Source organism: Haliotis rubra, unplaced genomic scaffold (assembly GCF_003918875.1).
Source record: "Haliotis rubra isolate DU_JTF1 unplaced genomic scaffold, ASM391887v1 Scf402, whole genome shotgun sequence".
Classification (NCBI taxonomy): domain Eukaryota; kingdom Metazoa; phylum Mollusca; class Gastropoda; order Lepetellida; family Haliotidae; genus Haliotis; species Haliotis rubra.
The window spans coordinates 662179-678175 of NW_025767083.1; the positions used below are offsets into that span (position 1 = coordinate 662179).

At 43.9% G+C, this 15997-nt stretch overlaps 1 protein-coding gene across 1 annotated transcript in view; it reads right to left on the bottom strand.

Moving 5' to 3' along the window:
- LOC124287598 (fibrillin-2-like) overlaps positions 1-11489 on the bottom strand; it is a 71421-nt gene extending 59932 nt beyond the window's left edge. Inside the window, exons 1-4 of the mRNA XM_046724082.1 lie at positions 11360-11489; positions 10954-11016; positions 9428-9753; positions 316-480 (exon numbers count right to left, since the gene is read on the bottom strand). Coding sequence (XP_046580038.1) covers positions 316-480; positions 9428-9753; positions 10954-11016; positions 11360-11441 — 636 coding nt within the window. The 5' untranslated portion in view covers positions 11442-11489. The remainder of the gene's footprint in view (positions 1-315; positions 481-9427; positions 9754-10953; positions 11017-11359) is intronic.
- Between the last annotated feature and the right edge of the window lie 4508 nt (positions 11490-15997).

Consider the following 15997-nt stretch of genomic DNA (forward strand, 5'->3'; position numbering starts at 1 on the left):
TTAGTGAGTGGGTGAGCGAGTTTAGTTTTACGCCGCTTTTAACACTATTCCAGCAATATTACGGCGGGGCCACCAACGTACAGTTAAACCTTAGAATCAGAACGTATATCCTGTATAGGAACGTATTCAGTCTTGGGTGATTCATACTCTTGTTCAAAGGAGTAATTGTATGATAGACAACGTACAGATCAATGTTTCAGGTTTATACTGATCACGAATAGGTAGGTCACATGAATAGGTAAGGATTATCTTGTAAAGACTGATCACACTCTATAATAACCCCAAGTGTTCAGCTTATTCAATAATTCCACCCACCACTTTCTGCATGGCTGGGGCTGGCGGAGCCACCTTACTGCGCCATTGGTTGTGGAGATCTACAATCTTCTGCTTCCGCTCACTGGTGAGAGGGGCGTCCACGCCGATGTCCTTGCCACACATGGTGTGAGTGCTGGAGAACTTCTTGTAGCGAGGGTCGCAAGGCTGTTGGAAAATTGAATGACACTGGCTTTTGTCTATTGGCAAACATTAGGGAAACTTTGAAGCCGTGATTACAGTCCGTTTGGCTCAAAAGCGGACCGATGAATTGCAATCTAACTCGAAAACTAATAAACATAAAATACTCAATGAAACGCTGATCATAATCAAAACATACCCACTGAGGTTTTTGCAGAATTTTTGTCCTGAAAATAATAAAGTTGTTTCTTAAACTATCATTAAAATATTGACACAGTTCACTATTTGTTACGAGGGAGGAGTGCAGAGAAAGGGACAGCCAGGTGTTCGAGAAGCATGTTCACAGACAAAGTTATTTATTCATTAACCTGTGCTGTGCCGTCTCCATCCGTTCTCGAACACCTGGCTGTCCCTTTCTCGATCTGCACTCCTCCCTCGTAACAAATAGTGAACTGTGTCAATATTTTAATGATAGTTTAAGAAACAACTTTATTATTTTCAGGACAAAAATTCTGCAAAAACCTCAGTGGGTATGTTTTGATTATGATCAGCGTTTCATTGAGTATTTTATGTTTATTAGTTTTCGAGTTAGATTGCAATTCATCGGTCCGCTTTTGAGCCGAACGGACAATAGGAGTGAGTGAGTTTAGTTTTACGCCGCACTCAGCAATATTCCAGCTATTCGATCTCGATCTGCGCAATTTGAAACCAATGACATGCGTCAACCAAGCCAGCGAGCCTGACCACCAGATCCCGTTAGTCGCCTCTTACAAGCATGGGTTACTAAAAGTTCCTTCTAGCCCGGACCTTCACGGGTCCGTGATTAGGAACTTCAGATAAAGCAGTAAGTTTCATTTATCATAAGTGACAGGCTGTTATTGCAATAGAATGAATACAATCGCCCTCTCTGCAGAGCATATCACGCTGCTCGGTGTTCAGTGGGCGGTTTTCTGCACCTTAATTATGAGCGAATAGCGCGGAAACTATTATAGTAACGTGTGCCATACTTCGGATTACACTTTCTCAGTGTATATGATAATTGATATCTTCCTAAACGGCATTGTGCATCCAAAGTGTGATAGTGTTTTCAAAACGGTCGAGATTCGATTCCAGTTTGCTTCTTGATGACATTGTTAGCATGCCCATCGAGTTAATGCCTTTAACACCAAGGTATCTTAGAGCGACTGGCAAAGAATGGTTGCCAAATTCAAACGTATTTTTTTGTGATATCTGTTGTATATATGACGCATAGCGGTCCTCACTGTCAGTTCAAAGGTTCAAGCCCACTGAGATCCCAAACATGAAATCACACTTGCAGTGTAACGACTCGCAGCCTTTATCTTCCCTCATAATGTCGAGCACCAAGCAATGTAACATCAACTAACATCTTAGAGTCTTCCGGACCGGGATTGAACTACCAACTCAGACGCTATTTCCAATAAACTCCGAAGACCGTCACACAGTATTCCAAAGGAGATGTCACACCTGCGAGAAGTGAGTTTACTAATTACGTCACACTCATTTGTCCGACCTTTTCTGGCGCTGGGGTTGTTGTAGGCCGAACACCTGTTGATCGTGCAGTTGTTGGCCCAGTGGGTTTCGTCGGTGTCTGTGTAGGGGGTCCTGAAAGATTCAAGATTCTTTATTCTGTATCAAAGGCCTCCAGTCCAGAGTGCGAGTGCGAGTGCGAGTGAGAGTAGTGCGAGTGCGAGTGCGAGTGCGAGGTCAAGTCAATATATCATAATATAATAGTTATAAGATTCTAACAGATATCTGTCGGAACTTCCTTGAATTTGTATACATTACATTAATTGCTTGTACACACACATGGTAAAAACTTGTTTCTCAACTTTTTTTATAGACATGGCATGACGTGATGTAGTACACTTGTCCTCAACTGCAGATACATTCAAATTCGAGTCACAATGTATACTTGCCACTTTCTGGTAGAACCAGCCAGGTAATCAACAAGCGCGTGCAGTGAAATTTCAATTTCACACGTACAACTCTCACACCTGGCTGTTCTACCAGCAATTGGTCCTCTCTCGTAAGAAATAGCGGTAAGTGACAACAAAATAATGATCGTTTGTTAAAGAATATTATTCGGGTGTCCAAAATTATGAGACAAATCGGCGTTTGTTGATTTCATGTGACTGTGCAAAATTTGGTTTTGTTGCAATTGTTAGATTTTGTGTTAGTGAGCAATTCATCTGTCTCAAATTCAGTCAAACGGACTACACCATGTAACATATGTTATATTTGGGATTACATTTTCTTAGTAAAGTACAGATTCTAGTACTTTTGGGGTTGAGTCCCATCAGAGATTCGAACCTACAACCTCAGTCAGGCGCCTAATCGCCAGCACACAAAGTCAGACGCCTAGACCGCTGAGCCACCGCGGCTTCCACAAAAATGGTACTTGGATAACTAGTCTAGACTGCGGACTTTGTGTACCCCTCTATACAATGATTAAGTTTCCCCATCACCAAAATAAATGAAACAATCGTAAAATTGCCAGTTGTCTCCCTTAGATGTTACCATTCAGCTGTCTGATTTGTGTGCACGATAGAATATACAGTGCTAAAGATTCTAACAGTGTTATCTGTCGTGAAGTTGTATACATTACATAAATAAATTGCTTGTACAAACACTTGGTACAAACTTGTTTCTCAACTTGTACATAATGTATTCACTGAAATGAAGCCTTTTACAAGGATGTTTTATATACTTTGTCCAAAAGTGTCTTACCTGGACAGAGGCCACATGTTATAGGACAAGACAGCGGGAATGTCTTGCAGTTGGGGTTTGAACAGCCCAGCCCCCTCCTTGGCAGGACACACAACTGTAACGAGAGGCATGACATACGGATGACATTTCCGTTTAATAATGTATAGTCACGTTGATTCAACCTTGTACTTTCACTGAGCAAAGTGAGCGAGTTGCGGTTTACGCCGCACTCAGCAATATTACAGCTATATGGCGGTGGTCTAAATAATTGAGTCTGGACCAGACAATCTAGTGATCAACAGCATGAGCATCGATCTGCGCAATTGGGAACCGATGACATGTCAACCAAGTCAGCGAGCCTGACCACCCGATCCCGTTCGTCGCCTCTTACCACAAAAATGGGTTACTGAAGATTAATTCTAACCCGGACCTTCACGGGTTCACTGAGCAAAGATTGATATACTGCTCAAATGAAGTAAAGGAACACCAACTGAAATATTGAATGGCTGTAGTCATGAAATACAAGGTGTGTTTAACTGCTGTGTAGCAATTACGTTGTAATTATTTTAAGTACAATATGACTTATCTCGAGAGTTTTCAAAACTGATAGGGTTGAAAAATATTTACGGGTCCTAGTCTAACAGTAAATTTGATTGATCCCATGATGAGATGGCCATCACGGTATGTCCATGTGATATCAAACGAAATCTAAGTTAAAAATCACTGCGAGAACAAAATGAGTAATTCAGATGTTTTAGAATAGACACTATAATGAAAGCAGTTTGTGATGGTCATAACCGTCAAAATAGATACGAATGTTATTGGAAAATGTTTAGATTTTCACCCAAACAACCGAGTCTCGCATGACGTGCAGTGCACACACATCGAGCATGTCGCAGAGGTAACGCTCCTCACTTGTTTCACAGTTCTTGCCCTTTGTTCCCTGTTTACAGTCGCAGGTACAGCTAGCCGCATTTAGTCGCCCTCCCCACCGACACACCAGACCCCCACAATCTGCAACACATGGTCAGTTATGAGGAAATTAGTTTAGACAGCAACACGTATCTTCAACGGTCTGTGAGTGGACGTTTACGCTGCAGTCAGCAATATTCCAGCTTTATACAGAGACCCAAAATACCAGGCTGTACCATCTAACCAGTGGCCGATAACACGAACACCAATCCTAAAAGATGGAGTCAGGATGTCGTACACTCGAGTTTCCATATTTCATGGATTTCAAATATTTGCTCGGCCATTACATGGGACATTTCTCATCTACCTTGAATTCAAAGTACTAAGGGAAAGCGCCATTGTGCTCACAAACCAAATATAAATCACATTTTGACACAGGCTCAGAGCTGATTAGAAGAGCCAGTTGGGTCAAGTTGAAGGTTAAATCAAGGGCAAACTACAGCAAAATAGAAGTGAGGTAAAGATACGAGTTCCAAGAAATCAATCCAGCCCAACTACAACGCATGTATGGCATTTTGTAAGTTTTGTAAACCTAAGGTGTCAAAACTATCACCAAGTAGGTAAAGGTTCAGTTTCAATGGTCCACTGGACGTCGACAGGGAATTACATAAGGACTTCTTGCTGGTAAGGTTTGTACCGTCTTGGCACTGTGCAGGCGTCTAATCATCGCGCCTCATCAACTTCATTGATCATGAAGCATTTCTAACATCAATGTACCGTTCCCACAGGTAGTTTTCTACTCACCACACAACCCTGTTCCCTTGTCGATGTTACCACAGGTTCCACATTTCACCCCGGTGCAATACGGCGTGTGAACGTTGGTCTGTCTGGAATAGGTAGAATCAGCCATACAACACCAGACCTCCAGAGTCTTCTGGTCACAGATGACTAACAAGGTATCCGGAGCAACCAGGACAATTTCACATCGAGTGAAGGTATGTTGGATGTTTAACGCCACGCAGCAATATTTTAGCTACATGGCGGTGGTCTGTAAATAATCGAGTCTAGACCAGACAATCCAGTGATCAACAGCATGAGCATCGATCTATGCAATTTGGATACGATAACGTATAAACCAAGTCTGCGAGTCTGACCACCTGATTCCGTTAGTCACCTGTTAGAAGCCAAGGTTGCTGAAGAACAAATCTCGCCCGGATCTTCACGGGTCCATTGGCTGAAGGAACTTACCCCTTTGCATAGTTACAGACGTAGTATCCATGTTTACTACATTCAGCCTGTCCGCATCCCATCCTTACAGTCTTCCCAAACACCATCTGCATGTACACAAACCATCTGCATGTACACAAACCATCTGCATGTACACAAACCATCTGCATGTACACAAACCATCTGCATGTACACAAACCATCTGATCGGTCATCATTCCATCCACAAACATGACATGGTCGGTGACGTGAAACTCATTTCAATATTGGCTTTTCAATTTATCACAAATAACATTCCATGGCAAATGTACACTCGGGATTGTTTCCCAACCGGTTTCGTAATATAAGAAACATGTTTCAAATAGCAGGAGTTAGAGAACGTCATTGCAATAGAAAAGCTTTATGTTTACCAGTACCGTTGCATTTCGAACTGAAACAACTTCTAACCAACAATGATTGAGGGTGTATTGGTCGACAATTATCACCTAACGCGGTGAAGCAGTCACTAAATCAGATGCTGCAAACGGTTGGCTGTTGGAATTTGAACCATATAAATAACTATGTACCTGTGTGTAATGTCCCACGAACTTGCCATTGATAGAGCCAGTTCCGTATTTGAAGCTTTTAAGCTCCTCCACCCAGACAAGGATGACTCTGGTGAAGTTGAACTTGCCACTCTGACGGGCCACACTCTGACCAATGTAGTAGTCTGGTATCCCTAAAGAACAATTAATGGCACTAAAGTGCATGTGTTACGATACAAACATGGTGTCAGAATTTGTAAGAAAATGTTGTCACAACAGTAAAGACAATGCATCGCTAGTAAAGGCCCACTCGCTTCTGAGAACGACCACATGGTGTTTTGAATCAGCGACTGCACATGTATCCATGGGCAGATTTTAAAACTTCACAGGAAATGTATAAACATTGACAATAATACATTTTTCTCAGAGTACAAATTGTAGTACATTGTGTCGAGCTGGGTCCGGGGTTCGAAACCACCCTCAACTCTATGACGCCGGTATGTAAAATATCTAGACTGGACCAGACAATCCAGTGATAGAGCATCGATCTACGATTTTTGGTGCGGCTGAGAGGTCAGATCGCTGAAACACCTTTAAGTGAGCGAGTTCAGTTTTACGCCGCACTCATTGTTCCAGCTATATGGCGGCGGTCTGTAAACAATCGAGTCTGGACCAGACAATCTAGTGATTAACAGCATGAGCATCGATCTACGCAATTGGGATACGATGACATGCGTCAACCAAGTCAGCGAGCTTGACCACCCGATATAGTTAGTCGCCTTTTGATAAGCATGGCTTACTGAAGATCAATTCTAACCGGATCTTCACGGGTAAAAACGCCTGCAAGGTCCCCTGAACTGTGTTCATAAGTCGCTCACGCATTACTTACCCGTGTTGATGGTCCACTGATCTGTCACTACTCTTTCAAATCCACACATTTTTCACATCCAGGGCTTGCAGTAGCGGTTTCTGGTAGGATTGTTTTGTAAGAACACCTCGAGGCACCTCGCCCATGAACCAATGCTTCAGTATCGTGCTTACCTATGGCTTGCCTGTCGGGGCCTTTGTCATGCGCCAGAAGACACTGTCTTGCCCACTTCCCTGCAATCTTGCCGAGCTCCTCATCCCATATCTAAACATACGTTACATTGTCATCCGTGTAGTAGGGTGTTTACTCAGAACCAGCACTTCTCGGACACATAATCACGCAAACCAGTGGGCGATGTAAGCACTGGTGGGGGTGCAACATTCAGCCTGACTAACCAGTCTGATCTGTAAATTTTCAAATTGAGTGTCGGGATCTACTGCCACATGGAGCAGCTGTTGGACGACGGCATGTTAGCGCCTTCAAGTAAAGCCTACAGGAATAACACCTGCGTCATTCAATCAGGTCCATCCCTGTCTCCCAGCATGAAGCTTTAAGGCATTGTAATCAGTGGTCGGGGGAGGTGGAAGTAAGCGGCAGTCGGCGGTCGGGGGAGGTGGAAGTAAGCGGCGGTCGGCGGAGGTGGAAGTAAGCGGCGGTCGGGGAGGTGGAAGTAAGCGGCAGTCGGGGGAGGTGGAAGTAAGCGGCGGTCGGGGGAGGTGGAAGTAAGCGGCGGTCGGCGGGTCGGGGAGGTGGAAGTAAGCGGCGGTCGGCGGTCGGAAGAGGGTGGAAGTAAGCGGCGGTCGGCGGTCGGGGAGGAAGTAAGCGGCGAGCGGCGGTCGGGAAGTAAGGAAGTAAGCGGCGGTCGGCGGTCGGGGAGGAGGCGGTAAGCGGCGGTCGGGAAGGTGGCGTAAGCGGCGGTCGGCGGTCGGCGGTAGTAAGCGGCGGTCGGGGGAGGTGGTAGTAAGCGGGGAATGGTGGAGGAGGCGGTCTGCGGGGAAGGTGGCGTCCTAATCGTAAAAATTGTTCATTCGTTTAAAGCACGAAAACTGCGTGTACAGTGCGAGGATACCCACATTATTTTGGTGTCTTTAAAACCAAAAGGAATGTGTTAGATTGAACCCCATGTTAGCAGTTATTCAAACTGAGGCGGAAGATATATACGATTCACATTTAGATTTAGTTCAGTGCTTCTGAAACAAGTTCAATAAAGCAGTGACCTGATTGTTAGTTGAAGATAAACCTCTAAAAGTAAATTGATAAACCAGCTAATTTTGGCAACTGCCCCAGTGCGATTTAAACAGTCAGTACATCTCCATCGGATAGAGAGTGAGTTTAGTTTTACGCCGCACTCATTATTCAAACTATATGGCGGCGGCCAGTACATAATCGAGTCTGGACCAGATAATAAAGTGATGAACAGCATGAGCATCGATCTACGCAATTGGGTACCGGTGACATGTCAACCAAGCCAGCGAGCCTGACCACCCGATCCCGTTAGTCGCCTCTTACAAGCATGGGTTACTAAAGATCAATTCTAACCCGGACCTTCACGGATCCATCGATAGAAGGTCGACTGATCATGAGCACCATCGGAACCAGTGTATGCTGCGTTACTTACCACCTTCTGCATTATTGGTGCTGGAGGGACGACTTCCTGGCGACACTGGCTGTGCAAATGTAAAATTTTCCGCTTCCACTCGGTGGTCAGAGGAACGTCCTTACCCTTGTCTTGGAGGCACATGGTGTGGGTTTTGGAGAACTTCTTGTACCTTGGGTCACACTCCTGGAGCAGGATATCATTCACCACGTTATAGAAACAAAAGCAATATCCATACAGGTCATATTCAAAGGCGACAGGATAAATAATCTCAGTAACTGAAAGCATCTTACACGCATTAGGATTGCCCCATAATAATCAAGTGATGTCAACGCTTTGTCCACGTTCGGTGTCAATGTTTCCGGCTGCAAGTTTCATGCAATTGTACAACTGAAGAGATTTCGAAAGAAACAACCCAACTCGCAGCGGTAGGTTGTGGGGACATTGGTTAACGACGATTGTTTGTGAAGGGAAATATGTTTGTATGAGGACTGATCACTATTTGCCCAGCCAAGGATCGCTAAATACATTTGTTTTCCTAACGCAGTATATGTACAATGCCAAAAACAATTCTTGATAACTTCTTATGAAGTCTTTCTTAACGTCAATCGGGGAAAACCTTATGTCCAACATGTTACGTTAAATCTTTTAGGTCGTTCTGTGATTTGCGTAGACAGTTGCGTAACTAAATGTACTTGGACACAATTGCCTAAACGTTTATATTCGGATTTCGCGGCAATCTGTCGGTCCGCTCGCGAGTGCAAGTGTCCAATACCCTAGCCATAGTTGCCTGTCGTGACGTTACGGGTCCAGGGTCCAAGGTCCAAGGAACGCAACAAGCAGTTCACACATTTAGCTAAACTTATATTGAGGGAAGGCCCAAGGTCTTCATGCACAGACAAGGAAACTGATCACGGTTGGTTCACGTCCTGGATCACATGTTTACCAGCTTATATCACGAAAGTTGCCTCAGCTATGTCCCAGTTAGACTAATGATTTTCAGCTTAGATCATGGTTTTCATAATTACCTTAGTAACTTTCCATATTCCCGATGGTTGAATTGGCTAACCCAACTTGAGAACTTGGGAATCAACACAAAATAGGAAAATGATCGACGAACCTGTTTTGGTTTTGTAGTTGTAGACCGTGTGGTTTCCTCTCCCTCGTCTGGAGTTGTTGGGGGGTTGGTCGACTCATCAGGCGTGGTCTTGTCTGCATCAGGGGTCGTTTCCTGGGTGCCTTTGGGCGTTGTTTCCTGTGTTTCCTGGTAACGGGTGGTTTTCTCAGTATTGGGGGTTGTCTCCTCAGTATTGGGGGTTGTTTCCTTAGTATTGGGGGTTGTTTCCTCAGTATTGGGGGTTGTTTCCTCAGGATTGGGCGTCGTCGTACCGCCCCCGTCGTCGTACATTCCGCGATCATGAACATCTCTTGTGTCACGGATAGGATCTGATGGAATGATCCAATCAATTAACCCAGTTCAGCACGCGGTAGTCCGGATAATCCAATGTCCAGATTAACCAGTATTGGATACACAAAAGCTATCCAATATAATGCCTTACCAAAAGTACGTTGATAAATATACATGCAATACAGTGAAACCCATCCTCCACACCTTACCAAAAAGTACGTTGATAAATATACATGCAATACAGTGAAACCCATCCTCCACACCTTACCAAAAAGTACGTTGATAAATATACATGCAATAAAGTGAAACCCATCCTCCACACCTTGTCAAACAGTACGTTGAGAAATATACATGCAATACAGTGAAACCCATCCTCCACACCTACCACAGAACAAGGCTAAATATTCCAAAACGGATTTGAATATGGCCCACCTGATAGTTACTGGTTAGAATTACATGTAAAGTGTTTAGCTGATAGCAGGTTTTAGAACTGAAGGTTTAAGAGTATTTTGTACTCGCTATACACAATGTCACAGTATACCTACCATACTGGACATGAAAGGTTGGGAATGAATTATTGGAGCGAGTGAGTGAGTTTGGTTTTACGCCGCACCCAGCAATATTCCAGCTATATGGCGGCGGTCTGTAAATAATATAGTCTGACCAGATAATCCAGTGATTAACATCATGAGCATCGATCTACGCAGTTGGGATACGATGACGTGTCAACCAGGTCAAAGATCCTGACCACCCGAACCTGTTAGTGGCTTCTTACAAGCGTGGGTTGCTGATGATCAATATTCTAACCCGGATATTCACGGGTACATGTGTGTACGTACAAAGTATTTAACAAGATGCAAGTATATTAATCCGCACATACACGAGCAGCACATAAAATTGCTTTCAATGTAGAAATATGGGACATGATACAGCAGTGTTTCAGCTATGTATGTGTAGCGTGTAAATCATGCCTTGGCCAGACCACCCGATGGCTGATGACATCAGCAATGTACCACAACCGGATATAATGACATACATTACGTCCGTCTGAGCCCCGGTCGATCTTAGCGTTAAGGCGATCGTGACGCCCATACTTTTCCCCTTTGTGCTAAAGTCGTAGCACCGAGATCCTTTTGAGCAAGGGGCCCTTCCCTGGCCATTCTTACAAGCGTCGATGGCTGGCAACAGTGAACCGGTGTATAAAGAATCTATAAGCGTACGTCAAGCTGCATCCTTACTTAAACAGCGACATGACAGTCGCAGCAGAATACGGGGTGGCCTGCAGGACAGCGTGCAGTTCTCTACAAATAGAATACAGCATTGAGTGAGTGAGTGAGTGGACGGCGACGACTCAACTGTTATTGAGTTAGCAAGGCCAGAGTGGCCATCGTGGACATGGCCGCAAGTCACACGGACATATTCAAATTCAACTAAAACAGGTCTAGCTCAAATTCAAGTACAAGCCTGCAAGCATAACAAGTCGAACGTCGCATCTATTTTAATAACTAAGTTGTCTATCCATGTGCATTGATCCTCTTTATAAGTGAATGTTGCTTCCGTTAAGCTCTGACAAACAGCTTCCTCTACTTTTGCTGCATGGGTGTTTCACCATTATGACAAGTCTGATGTGTGTAGTGTGCCTACCGAGTTGGTAGTACGGCGTTACAGCCGGCAGCAGGGCAAGGAGCAAGCCGAGTGCCACAGCGTCGGACATCGTCCGTGTCATCCTCGCCAGACAAGGCTGGAACAAACCACACAAATAAACGAGATCCGTGGTTCTGAAATAAGGAAATAGAAATATTGTCTGCATTTAATTCATTGATGAAAATCCGTTCAGATAACAAACCTCGTGATATATCTGCTGACAACTTCCACATATTTACATAATATAGATCTGGCGTATTGAGATGTACACCAACTCCAGCGGTTCCCCTACCCCTCATGATTCGTGTAGCTGTTTGACTAGTATAGAGGTAAACTGACATACCTTCTGAAAATCAGGCTCACACGAAACAGGGTCAGGTCAACTGGATAAACAGTGAGTTGATTTTTACGCCGCTTTTAGCAATATGCCAGCAATATAACGACGGGGACACCAGAAATAAGCTTCACACATTGTGCTCATGTGGGGAGTCGAACCCGGGTCTTCGGCGTGACGAACGAACGCCTTAACCCCTAAACAGTCAGAAGTACACAAAGTGGACAAATATGGATGAAAGTGAAAATGTATAACTGTAGACACATTTAGAAATATACACATAAGTGGCCATCCTTCAATACAGAAAGGAGTGGGTTTAGTTTTACGCCACTTTTAGCAATACGTCCAGCGTTGGACACCAGAAATAGGGCTTCACGCATTGAACCTATGTAGGGAATCGAACCTGGGTCTTCAGCGTGACGTGCTAACACTTTAACCACTAGGCTACCCCACGGCCCCTCCTTCAGTACAGTGATCAAAGCATACAATACAGGTAATCAGGGAGAAAATGAGTTTTTAATATACTAGCCATCATAAGTTTAGATTCACTTAAAGCACTCACTATGTTATGTATAGACACATCGATATAGTTACATCGAAAATAAATTTCTCCTCTAACTTAGGGTAACCAACTCCAAACCTTACGCAGATGCATTGCACGAGGATCATGCATCAAATTGCTGAAAAGCATGTGCAAATATAGTGCACGTGAACAGCTGCGTTTTGGAGTAAAGTTTTGTTGAGAATTCGCTAATTTTCACCGAGTTTCATCATTTATTGAACTCATGACAATCTTTACAACGTTACTAATTTGTTTTACAATACATCAGTCCATGTTTAAACAGTACCTTTAAACAGTATGGAATATTTAGCAAAATCTAGTTTAGAATGGATGACTGAAGTAAGTGGCTACATTTACACTGGTATTGAGTCTAAAGTTTTGATGGGTAGTATAAATGAATTTGTCATAGTGAGTGAATTTAGTTTTACGCCGCACTCAGCAATATTCCAGCTATATGGCGGCGGTGTGTAAATAATCGAGTCTGGACCAGACAGTCCAGTGATCAACAGCATGAGCATCGATCAGCGCAATTGGGAACCGATGACATGTGTCAACCAAGTCAGCGAGCCTGACCACCCGATCCCGTTCGTCGCCTCTTACGACAAGCATAGTCGCCTTTTGTGGCAAGCATGGGTTGCTGAAGACCTATTCTACCCCGGGTCTTCACGGTTAGAATTTGTCATAAGCTCTACTTGTACAGAAAATACCTATTGCTAAAAGCAATTCTCGTTGCCTGACAAGGAATTCTCGTGGTTGTCTGATCAAAAATCAGTGGAAGTTTAGCAACTTTGGTTGCGGGGAATCCTTGGATGGATGACCAAAATTGGCAGATTGATGAAGTGTTTGGCAAATCATTGAAACGAGTTTACATACGTTCAGATTCAATGTAATACGTTCACATATACCCGTGATTTCTAGTCAGATAGAGGAATATTTTATTCATTTTCATCATATCTTCAAGTATCGGGCGGAAATCAATATCTACACAGAAGTAGACAATTAAAATATACTACTAAGACTACTTGCCACATGCAGGAATTCTACATACGTCATGAATGGATGAAAAACTACGTTTGTCATACACATTTTGTACGTGTCGTGCATAAAGGTGAGTACCTTCCATACCTTATACATGCCCACTACATACATGTTCGCCGTGCACACAGATGGACGTCCGTCTATTCGTCGTGAACACCAACATCTACACATTCGTCAGAAATACCCACTCCATGTCGTGCATAGAGAGGCGACACCTACTACATACTTCAGACTCATGGAATCCCCTGGACACGCGCCATGGGCACATACGGTATAAGTCACAGAAATATGATGTACTCCTTAAATGGCACATCCACTTCAAAATTATATAATTAACTTGATGGGGGTGAAGCAATAGCTCCTGTGTAATAAACTATAAAAAATGGTTTGAAGACAATCACAAAAATAGATTGTTTCCCCAATCCAGAATTACTCTCTTCCGAACAAATCAGTGCAACCATCCCAGATGCCCCCAGAGTCTTATGAACGTCGTAATGGGCGACCTATAGAAATCGGGAGGCAACATTGTATGGCAAGGAGAATGCGAGTTCGAGCCCCTAGGTTCAGTAGGTAATCATGCTTTCACTTACTGGATGGATTATCTTGTAAGTAAAAAAAAATGATCGAGCGGTAAGAGTTCCGCCTGTAACCCCGCTAGAAATGTATTCTATTTATTAGGATATTTCGAGGGTTTAGGGTTTAGGCTAGTTTTAGGCTTTTTTTTTATAAAAACCATAGACCTATATTCTTAGGCATAGAATGATTGCAAAAAATACGGGGGTTACGGGCGGAAATCTTTCCCACTAAACAGGGTCGATATGATGCATGTCACAGCAACAGTTGAATGCTAGTAGCATGTTACATGAAATGGCAGTGTACCTGAACCGGCGTTGTCATTGTCACGAATTTGTATTCCGTGTTGTGATAATATGACGGTAAAAACACATTCGCACCTACCTCAGAGATCAGTCAAAACTCTAACTGCGCCTAGGGAGCACGTGATTTCCTTTTATACTCACAACAAAATTGAGATTCGCGTGAGCCTACACGGTTGCGTTTGAGTGCGTGTTTTCTGTTAATATGAACGATAGAAACTACAACATCTTTCTTCATGTGGCGTGTTAGGGCATCTGTGGTGAGCTTTATCTGTGGTCTTTTATCTAAATTTCATTTGTGTTATATAAGGCTAGTCTCCTGAAAAATGGAGAGGGCAACCAAGGTTTGCACCCAAATCCTTTTCCTTATCCTATTCTAGTAGCAGATTATTTACTGACCGTCGCCCTATAGCTGACCTATTGCGTTAAACAATACTAAAATCCACAAACTTTCTGGAGACAATATTTTGCATGACATAAAAAAATACAAGTCCACGTGGTCAGGGACTACTGGTTTATAGCCTTAAACTTTTACCAATTATATTTTCTATTGTAAATCTATCATGAGTGATTCAACATACACAAACTTTGCCTATATATAATTCTAGAGCATATTACAAATCTAAACTCATGTCCAAAAGAAACGATACCAAATATTTTTTTCAATATTTTTAAATTAATGATACTTTTTGGAGAAAAAAACATATTTCTGTGTATCCCACGTTCCTAAGCAAACGTATTCGATCGAAAAAACCGGTAACATTTATTCACTTAAGAAGCAATCGCACTAATACTCAAAATGACGTTAAGTCGTGTAGCACGAAATGCACGTGCAGATGAACTGTATAAAACCGCTGGTCTGACACGTTGTGCCCACAGCAGTAAAAAGCACACAAAGGAAATGGCACGTTTGACAGCGATCGAGAGAGAAAGAGCCGTTGGAATGGTCCGACAGGGAGCATCACACGCCGCTGTAGCAAGAACGTTTGGGATGCGCGCGCATAATCGTTACCAGGTTAATGCGACGGTTGCGTCAAACAGGCCGAACAACAGACAGGCCGAGAAGCGGGAGACCCCGGGTGACCACGCCTATTCAAGACAACCACATCCGGTTACTTCACCTACGTAACCGCTTCGTTCCTGCGACGTTAACGGCGGCGACGGGACTGGGACACCGGATCAGTCGACAAACCGTCTACAGGAGACTGCAGGCACATGGTATCCGTGCACGTCGCCCCTACCGCGGAGTCTACCTGACACGTCAAAACAGAGTCAACCGATTGATATGGGCCAGGTGTGTTCGGCGGTGGCAACGTCGAAACTGGGCACGTGTCTTGTTTTCGGACGAAGCCGGTTTTGCCTTTACAAGAACGATGGTCGGCAGCGAGTATACCGAAGAGTTCGTGAACGTTTGGCGCCGAACTGCATCCAGCACGTCCATGCATTTGGAGGCGGAGGTGTAATGATGTGGGGAAGTATCTGCGGTGATGTGAAAAGGCTCGTCATTATTCGGAGGAACCTGAATGCACAGCGTTACCAGGATGAGGTTTTACGACCAGTCGTGCAGCCATTCGCCCAACAGCATCCAGGAGGAATCGTGTTCCAGCACGATAACGCTAGGCCTCATACGGCAAGATTGACCCAAAACTTCCCTTGCCAACGCCAACATACAGGTTTTGCCATGGCCAACGTGTTCACCGGATTTGAATCCCATTGAGCACATATGGGATCACCTCAATCGGAAAATCAAAAAACGCCCTGCGCCCCCAGCCAACCTCCAACAATTGGAACATTGTCTCCAGGATGAGTGGCAACGAATCGCCCCTAAC